This window comes from Uloborus diversus, chromosome 1 (genome assembly GCF_026930045.1).
Source record: "Uloborus diversus isolate 005 chromosome 1, Udiv.v.3.1, whole genome shotgun sequence".
NCBI lineage: Eukaryota > Metazoa > Arthropoda > Arachnida > Araneae > Uloboridae > Uloborus > Uloborus diversus.
In genome coordinates, this window is record NC_072731.1 from 133,136,883 (window position 1) to 133,147,163 (window position 10,281).

At 33.0% G+C, this 10,281-nt stretch overlaps 2 protein-coding genes across 2 annotated transcripts in view; one reads left to right on the forward strand and one right to left on the reverse strand.

The window, feature by feature from the left end:
* LOC129235140 (eukaryotic translation initiation factor 4E transporter-like) overlaps positions 1 to 7,548 on the reverse strand; it is an 80,406-nt gene extending 72,858 nt beyond the window's left edge. The window contains exon 1 of the mRNA XM_054868834.1: positions 7,190 to 7,548. Within this exon, the coding sequence (XP_054724809.1) occupies positions 7,190 to 7,247 (58 nt within the window). The 5' untranslated portion in view covers positions 7,248 to 7,548. The remainder of the gene's footprint in view (positions 1 to 7,189) is intronic.
* Positions 7,549 to 8,053: 505 nt separating this feature from the next.
* LOC129221303 (peptidylprolyl isomerase domain and WD repeat-containing protein 1-like) lies at positions 8,054 to 9,974 on the forward strand. Its single transcript, XM_054855766.1, has one exon. The coding sequence runs from the start codon at positions 8,054 to 8,056 to the stop codon at positions 9,923 to 9,925; it is 1,872 nt and encodes a 623-aa protein (XP_054711741.1). The 3' UTR covers positions 9,926 to 9,974.
* Positions 9,975 to 10,281: the final 307 nt, after the last annotated feature.

The following is a 10,281-nucleotide window of genomic DNA, read 5'->3' on the forward strand; positions in this document are numbered from 1 at the left end:
TGACGCTACTGTAGTAGCTACATTTTTTAGTAGTTTGTAGTGTAGCACACTACTTTTTAAAAAAAGTAGAGTAGCGAGCAGTTCGCTACAAAAAAAATGTAGTTTGTAGTAATTTCTGAAAACTACTTTTGAATAAAGTTTCAACAAAAAAAAAAAAACGCGTTTTCAAACGAATCTGACAGGTCAAGTCTTTTGCGAGAAAAAATTTCTTGCAGGGAATATTTGTGAAAATGGTAAAAAATGTTTGGATTGACGAATCGTTTCAGTAAAGGCAAGAAAGAATAAATAATTTATAGCAATACATTTGATCCTCCTTTTTACGCTGGGGGTTCCACGGAAATGCCGCGTAAATCGAAACTGCATAAATTGAGACCTAATAGTAGTGTTAAAATAGGGATTAGGTTCCGTAGATAAAAAAAATACTTCTTTCCAGTGATGACTAATTGTAATAAGTTTAATGTGTACTCATATCAATTATTATGCACAACATGCATAAAGAAAACATAAACTAATTTTGCGTTCTGTTTATAGTGCTTTGCAGAGCATTAACGCATACGTGATCACTTGCATCATTTCCATGATAGAATCTTTCACTAAAAAATCAGAACGATCATTTCTATTGTCTAGGAAAGAAACAAAATTTTAAAGGTGAACGTTCTTGGTTATGTGCCATCGAAGTCGGTATCCTCGTTGGTTTTTTGTCACTCCTAAAAGCTCTTCTTCCAGTGAGTTCTGAACTGTGTGAGTTTAATAACTTTACTTCTGAAAAGAGCTCTGGTACTAATTGTAAAAAAAGGGTCTCCAGTGCCCCAAGCTCGATTATTAGCACGCCAAAATGCAGTTTATTACGTGAAATCTGCAATCTTTAGGAGTTAGGATTTTGAAAGAGGGGAAATTTTTATCTGTTTGCATTGCCGAAATCGCGTAAAACCGAAACTCATCCGCGTAAAATAAAATAAAGGTGTCAAATCTTAAACCGCGTATAATCGAAACCACGTAAAATAAACTCGTGTAAAACGAGAGCCTTCTGTATTCCATGTTCAAATGAGCCAATATATCAATCTGAAATTTTTTTAAATTTTTTCATTCAATCCTCAAATTGTGTGTATGTGTATGTTATTTATTTTTAAAAAAATAGCGAAGTAACGACTACATTTCAAAAGTAGTTTGTAGTTGCTACATTTTGGAAAAAGTAGCTGTAGTTGTAGTTCGCTATAAAAAAAATGTAGTTTTTCCAACCACTGACCTGAACCCCTTCTATAGTTAGGGCAAACCTAACCTGGCAGCATTGTAAGCAGGGGCGGATACATTTTTTTTTTTTTAAGGATTCCTTCAGGTCAATGAATCCACTTCTAAGTACATGAATATTATGCACTAACATACTTTAAATGTGGATGGAAAACATCTAATGTTTGAAGCCATTTAAATACTAAACCAAATATAATGACACTGAGATGCTCGACAATGAGCGGCTTTACTTAGGAACATTGTCATAATGATTATAACACAAGGGTAAGGTTATTAAATAAATCCATACCTCACTTGAGTTTTTTTAATTAACATTAATAATAATTATTATAAAGAAAATCAGCTGTTCATAATAAATAAGTTTTACTGAAGAATTCAGAAACTATTTCTGTGTGAATTTCAAAACAGTAGCAGATTTGTTCTTAAAGCCATGATACGGTTGAGATAACTTCTTGATACTACATGCTGTTTCCATTATAAATCATGGTTTTTTCAAGAAACTACAATATGATTTCTTTAATTTTGCAATTTTTATAAGCTGAAAAAGAAATCTATTTCACAAATAGGTTCCTGAATCAAAAAGACTCTTAGGTTTGCCTACACATTTTTTTTTTTTTTTTTAAAGTTTATTATTGATTACATCAAAGAAGAATTAGTGGACGAATCACGATAATACGGTCCCTTGAATTCGAAACCAGTGAGTTAAATGTATTCTGCAACTCTGGGCCTCTGACTCCAGTAATACATCTTTCAAACAAAAATGCTTTTATTCAAAATATGCTGTGTATGTTTTGTGTTATTTTTAAAAAACTACGCAAAAAATGCAAAAGAAAGATCAATTAAAAAGTTATAAATAAAATAGTGAAATTAATTCATTTGGGGGGGGGCAACCCCCCCTAAAATCCACTACTAGTTCTAAGGGAATTATAAGGATCTGCGTAGCCTTCACAATGCTGCCATGTTAGCTGCATGGCTCTTGGTAACCCTCCCCAAAGGAAACCCTAAAGTTTTAAGACTTCAATGGGGGGGGGGGAACTCCATTCTCCATTTAAAACTCCATTTTCAGAAATGTTTCTATAAAGTAGGGCTGGGCGATGTAGGAGTTGCTACATCATGATGCATCACGATGTAAGTTTTTTTTTTTTTTTTTTGAACTAAACTTGTTTGGTTTAGTTTTTACAAAATACATACAAGATATAAAAATTTTATATCATGGCAAATACAAATTAACAGATTGAAGAAATTCTTATAAAGCAGTGTTAAAAGTGAAAGTTAGAAAAAAATATGGAAGACAAGTTATGAGATTAAAATGAGCCTGCTTTTTCAATGCAAAAAGATGTAAGTAAATGGATGCAAAGTCATGTATTCCATTCAAAAGCTCACATATTGCATTTAAAAAAGGTCCCTTGTAATCAGTAGCGTGAGAGGGCGATCCCACCGGGTGACACTCAAGAGGATTTCATAGTTTACAAAAAATATAAATACTTTAATTTTGAAAATTTCCACCAATATCTTAAATTATATTTAATCTAACAATAATAGAATGCTCAATAATGCATTGGAAGGGGGAGGTTACATATATCATCTAGGAAAAAATATGCATAAAATGGATTCACAGTTAATGTTTGTCTTCCGAAGTTACTCCGCAAAAATAGAACTGAGTTTTTCTGAAAATTATATTAATTTCTTATTTGCACAAAATAGTTATAAGGGTTTTTATTTTGGGGGGAGGGGACAGCCAGTTACATTAGCAGTTACCGCTCCATGTGACATCTGTGCTGGGAACTACACTTCTTGTAACACCAAAATACATGTTGCATTTTTTGTTGCTATTTTTTTCTTTAATTTTTGCTTTTTTTTGCCAAGTGACTAGGACCTATATGGTAAACTTACTAGTTCATCAACATATCTTTTGTTTATAACTTAGAAAACATGCGCAATTCTTACATGTTTTGGGAGAATGAATGTCTAACACTTTGCACCTTTATTGTTAAACTAGATTGGGTAGATACACTGCTAATTAACATAGTGTGAAAAAATTAGAGAGTAAATCGGCAGAAACCAAGGATTATTGTCTGTACATTGGAGTGCAGTATCGATGCATCGGACTAAAGAAAAATTCTAAACCGATTTAACGAAGTAGGATGCACACCAGCTATGCTATTTTTATATTAAAATATTACTTGAATGGGAAAAATCTATATAATTATTTATTACTAGCCGCCTGCGGCGACCAGCTGGTTCGCCTTCTTACACCATTCACCTTTCTATGCAAGCAGTCACCTACGACGGCTGTTTGGCTAACTTGTCATTTACCTTTTTACTTCAAGTTTGCCGCCTTCGGCGGCTGTTTAAACAAATTTGGCTGCAGTATTAATCAATCCATCTCTATCTTTTTTTGTGCCATTCACATTTTTAAGCTAAGATTGCCGCCTTCGGCGGCTATCTACCTTTACGATCAATCTCTAAATTTTCTTTTACATCTCTATTTATTTTAACCTCCCCGCTCATTTCCTAATAAAAACAAAGATCACTCAAAAAACCGCTTTTTTTTATTAAAGTAGAACAAAAAAAAAGTTATCTCCAAAACTCCCCGTAGTGTGCAAAAAGTAACAAAGTAAAGTAAGTGACAAAGAAAAAAAAATCTTGCTGTTTTTATTGAATTAAATGCGCACAACTATGAAATGTAACGTAATATTGAAACAGCAAAACGTCCAGCTTTGGGGGGAGGGGGAGATGGAAAATGAAATAAATGCATTCCCTAAATTAAACAAAAAAAAGGAAAGAAAAAAAGCAAGCGCTGCCCGAAAAACATGTGGTTATCACATCATAAAATGTAGAAGTAAGCTATATAGTAAAAAAAAAGATTAACATTGTTTGCGATTATGATTCCCTCGTAAATAAAGAATCGAAATCCAAGTAGTGACATCAGAGGCATAGAAGATTGAAGAATGCTTTTTTCGACTGATGCGTAGAAAGATATGATGTGCTCAGCATTAAAAAAATTGTAAAAAAAATACTATTGCGTATTTTTAAGAACTTTTTTCTTCTGAAGAGGGCGAAATGTTTTTACTATTACCAATTTAAATTTTAGAAATGAGGCTTTGATACTTCTCGCAGGATGATATTAGAAAAATTTAAAACCCAGAAAAAAATGCAAATTGAAGGTTTTTTCGAAAATTCATAAAAATACAAAAATTGCTCTATCTTCAAAATTTTTTCATTCATCATATTTAAAATTAAAATTTCCAACACTATAGTGCAAAAATATTTGTGTGGTGGGATTGGTTCGGGGTCTGTGAGGTAAAAAGTACTAAAAAGTGCAAAAAAACACATAAAACATTAAATAACTTTTTTTCTAATTAAAATATCAAAAATCGAAGCCCGAGGTGCACTTCTTCGGCAAAAACTGTACCTGTATACCAAATTTCATCTTTCTATGCCTTACCGTTTTCCCGGAAAGCACGCCACACACAGTATTGTTTCTTTTCGCAATTTTTATGTACTAAACCAATGGCCAACCAGAACATTGCTCAACATGGATGTCTGTACATCAGTCTTTGAATCCTCTGCAGGGCCATTCCATGTGACGGAACGGACATTTTTAGCAGTTTTGTCACAAGATTTTGTATCATTAATGCAAATAATACAAGCTAGAAGTTTCATTTTTGATAGCAACAGTCGATTTGTCATAAGAACTATGTAGAACATCAAAACTTTGTCAATTTGAAGAAAATAAAACCTTACCATTGATCATTACTGTTGCTATCAGAAATAAAATTTCTAGCTTGGTTTATTTGTATTTATAAAACAAAATGTACTGAAAAATTTCCCATCCCTCCAAATGCAATGGCCCTGCACCATTTCTGCAAGTGTTCTATTCTCATACACTTTTTTCCATAGACTTCACAGTTGGGAATGAATGTCCACTGGCAGTGCTTTTTGCACACACAAACGAATCACTGAGCGCAATTCAAAATTGGCGGGCAAATCAAGTAGGAGCTCTAGCTCTAATGGCTAGCAAGCTAATATTGAACATAGCAGACAGTTTGCCTGGGAAGTATCAGAGAGAGATGAAGTTAAGTTACGCCAATATCGCCCAATCCCAAGTGAAACATAGTTCTTTTGCTCCCCAGGTCCTTGAGAACCTTAATTTTATGAACAACCCTCAAAGTAATGCTTAAAAAAAAAAATTGGGCAAAATTCTCTGGGACCCTTTACTTTTTTATTATCTTTATTTTTCATTTCTTCTCTTCTGCCCCCCCCCCCCATATTTAAGCTTTTGGAAAGTTATCTAGCTCACATAAATTACGCTTTTGTGAGAGCATAGTGCTGAGGAAGCAATAAGTTGCCTTTTCACCATTTCCTTTCTCCCATTAATCTAAAGTTTCAGGGCGTGTGTTTGATTAGAGACATAGCACTTAGAGAACTTAGATTTGCACAAAATGTCTCAAAAAAGCAAGATCAGTTGCCCTGTAATCGTTTGAAAACAGTTGGAAATGTTCGTAGATACTTCCTCAACTTCCCAGACTTTCCCCAAACCCTGCAAATCCCCAATTCCAGGTTTTCCTAATCGGTGGTCACCCAGTGTTAATCTTTGTTACAGACTGAAGAAAAAATTTTTAGGATGATGACCATCAGATCAGGAAGCGACCAACCTTTTTATTAGAAGAAACAAGTTAGTTTAGATGTTTTACCTCTGTTACAATTTCAGTATCATTAAAATGTAAATACATCACCAAGCAAAAGGGCCAATACAGGAGGAGGGTCATGTCCCCACCCCCCAAAAAAAAAACTGTAAATAACATTATTCATTAATTAATCATTGTACATAATCATAATTTAATTGCATATGAGATGGATGGATGAAGAATATCATGCAAATATATTTTGTACAAATGTTTTTGTAATCTTTTTGATTTATTAACTACATATTTTTGCAAATATTTAAAATAATGCTTCCTTTCATTGCTTTGTCAGGTATTAATTTAATCTACCTTTGCAATCATGTTTCAGCTACAAAAAAAAAAAATTAAATGTTCATTTCATCTCAATATTAGTTTTTTTTTTTTTTTTCCTGAATGAAGAAATTGGAACTTAAGTTCGGGCGCAGATGTTAAAGATTAAAAAGCAATATAAAATCTATACATTGTACATTACTAAAAAATAATTAAGTTAATGTTGTCAGAATTTCTTTTCCTCCAGTTATTCATCAAAAGAAGTAATTTTTACAAAAGCAATCAATTTTAAATTTTTCAAACAGCAATAAACTGCATTATTTATCAGAAAAAATATGCATTTTATTTCAGATTTCTATTCAATAGGTACAAAACATTCATGCTTATAATACCAACAATGAAGATGTTAATTCAAAGAATTCAAAATGCTTTAAATATATAAGGAAAAGAAAGCTGTATCAGTACCTCAGGCAAACATTATATATAAATATTACGATCTAAACTTTTTTTTTTTTCTTTTTCGACTCAAGTTTCAAGAGAAGTTCAAAACATTAAATGCGTTCAATTTATCCAATGCGAGAGAAGGCGCATTTTAAGTACGGAATGTATTTGAAAATATAAAGGTATTTAATGGTCATATTTCAAAATTCAATTTTTAAAAACATGACAACATATTTGTTGTTGAATATGTAATCGTACAAGGTATGCGATTACGTTAAGCCTATTCAAGATAATATAAATAACTATAACCTTATTACAACAAAAACTGTTAAAGTAATGATACGGTTCCAACAAAAATCAAATCAAATAAATATTTCAACCATTCCTGACAAATTGATACTTTACAACGCAAACTCTGTTTGTTCTCAACAAAAATCTCACGATTTTTTTAAATATCCCTCAGCACATTATAGCAGAAGTCCAAATAAATGATTTAAAAAAAACACGCAAAGACGTGTACGTAGAAAAATGTACATATTTACCTTCTGGAGTACTACCATTAATCAGTTCACTTTCTGTCAGTTGGCGAACCATGGCCATCTTTCGAATGTAATGAAGCAAGAGGTCGCTTAAAAAACTTCGTACACACACAAAACAAAGAGGAAATGACGTAACAGTGTATTTACAGCATAGAAATTTATATACACTATACAATTAGTCCTCATACAGAATTACACGAAAACACGCACCATATCATAACAAATAACAAAATACGCACACTATTTGATGATGCAAAAATAGAAATGTCGGAAGGTGTTGGGAACCCGGATGCTAACTAGCTGAGCAGTCTCAATCTAAAATTCTCTCAACCTGCCTGCTGAGAGCTGAAAGTTTCAGAACTAGCTTTCTTCGAAACCACCACAATATACTAGTAGCGCCACTAGACTAGAAAACTTGTGCACTACCGTTACATTTCACATTTTCTTGTTGTCATTGCAAAATGCACAAACTGGATATTATGGACAAATTAACAAGTCTAAAGACATTTTGTTTCACGTGAAATAAGTGTCACAAAGTAGCTATTTAGGAAAGTTGATCAAAAGTTTTTTAACAAAAAAAAAGTTAGAACCAAATAAAATTTTTATGCCAAGGAAAAATGCTCTACTTTTTTTATTTTGTAGACGTTTCTGTAATATATTTTTGAAAATGATTGAACAATAGATGCATTTTTGATGCCAACTATAACTGTGAATTCACTGTTTTGGTAAGCTTGTTTATTTTAGTTTTTTGTTATTCGGTTTTGTTGATTTTGAAAATCACCTCTTCCACGTACATACATACGTCTCCAAATATTTTGATTTTTAACTTTGCATCCCCCCCCCAGCTGATCATAATTTTGTGGTAAAATGTCATCAAAAAGGCATCGTGATGAATCGTCAGATGAATCCGGTGATGGCGAATGCATTGGGCCATCATTATCGGAAGCCACTTCAAATGAACAGTCTTGTCCTACTTCGGAAAAAAAGAAAAAATGCTTGCAGTTTGAACATATGTACCTTAAAAATATTCCAGATAAGGAATCGTATGAAAAGAGCTATATGCACCGCGATGTTATTACACACATTGCCGTTACGAAGACTGATTTTATAATAACTGCAAGTTGTGATGGCATCGTGAAATTTTGGAAAAAAACAGACGAAGGGATAGTTTTTGTCAAACATTTTCGTGCACACCTGGGAAATATCAGTTCAATTAGTATCAATACTTCTGGAACGTTATTGTGTTCTGTATCTAATGATAAGTCTTTAAAAGTTTTCGATGTATTAAATTTTGATATGATTAATATGATCAAACTAGGATTTTCTCCTGGATTTTGTGAATGGATTCATTGTGCTGGAGATGCAATTTCTGCTGTTGCTGTTTCTGTTAAAGACTCCAAAGAAATATATGTTTATGATGGTAGGGAAGTAAATGAACCATTACATATTATAAACAAACTTCATTTGACAGCTGTTGCTTTGATAAAATTCAATCCTGTTTTTGAAGTGGCAGTTTCGTGTGATCGAAATGGAATGATTGAATATTGGTCTAGCATAAAAAACGAATTTAAATTTCCAAAATGTGTGAAATTTGATTCAAAACTTGATACAGATCTCTATGAGTTGGTAAAGCACAAAACTTATCCCACAGACTTAGCATTTTCACCTAAAGGTGACCAGTTTGCAATGCTGTCAACTGACAGAAAAGTGAGAATATTTCGATTTTTAACTGGTAAAATGCTGAGGGTATACGATGAAAGCTTACAACAACTGTCCGAACTTCAACAGGCACATCAGCAACTTCCAAACATGGAGTTTGGGCGTCGAATGGCCATAGAAAGGGATTTGGAGAAAACTGATTTATTTGAAACTGCAGGAATCGTATATGATGAAAGTGGATATTTTATTATGTATGCCACCATGTTGGGTATAAAAGTTGTAAATGTGTATACTAATCGATGTATCAGAATGATTGGGAAAAATGAAAACATCAGACCACTCAAATTAGCTCTTTATCAGGGAGCCCCAGGTAAATCAAAAGCAGCTATAACTGTCGAAATGAAAGCTTCTGATAATCCAGCTCTACAAAACGTATCAAATGACCCAACGCTTTTTTGTACGGCTTTCAAAAAAAATCGCTTTTATCTATTTACCAGTAGAGAACCGGAAGACACAAAAAGTATAGATGCTGAGAGAGATGTGTTCAATGAAAAGCCATCCAAAGAAGACATAATTGCTGCCACTGAATCTTTAAGTCAACAGTTAGTCTATCATAACTGTGTGATCCATACGACCATGGGTGACATTCATTGTAAACTATTTCCTAAGGAATGTCCTAAAACAGTCGAAAATTTCTGTGTCCATAGCAAAAATAATTATTACAACGGGCACATATTTCATCGTGTTATCAAGGGCTTCATGGTTCAGACTGGTGATCCTACTGGTACGGGTACTGCCGGCGAATCTATATGGGGTGGAGAATTCGAAGATGAATTTCATCCTTCATTGAAACATGATCGACCTTATACTCTGAGCATGGCAAATGCTGGGCCCAATACCAATGGCTCTCAATTTTTCATTACCATGATTCCAACGCCCTGGTTAGACAATAAGCATACTGTATTTGGTCGTGTAAGCAAAGGCATGGAAGTATGCCAGAATATTAGCACTGTAAAAACTAATCCAAAAACAGACAAGCCATATGATGACATCAGAATAATTAACATTACATTGAAATAAACATTTCACCTGTTCCTTCTCATAATAATTTTATATTAAACTCATAATTCCATTGCCTATTTCTGTTGTAATTTATTACTTTGCTGTGCTATTTGCTTTGACTATTTTGTAGTATAATTTTAAAAGTCAACTCCCTGAAATCTGCTCATGCTTTAAGTCTACATGGGCTTTAAAATGTAAGCAGTGAAATAGTTTAGTGCAGAGTAGAAATTTTAAGATAGCACTATAATTATGGATAACAAATGTTTTAGTTATTGTTTTTAATTATAATTAATTTTAATTTTAAAGAAGGGTATTTTAGCATTTCAAATTGAAACAATAATGTCAGAACTAATTGTGACATAGATGCTAACTTG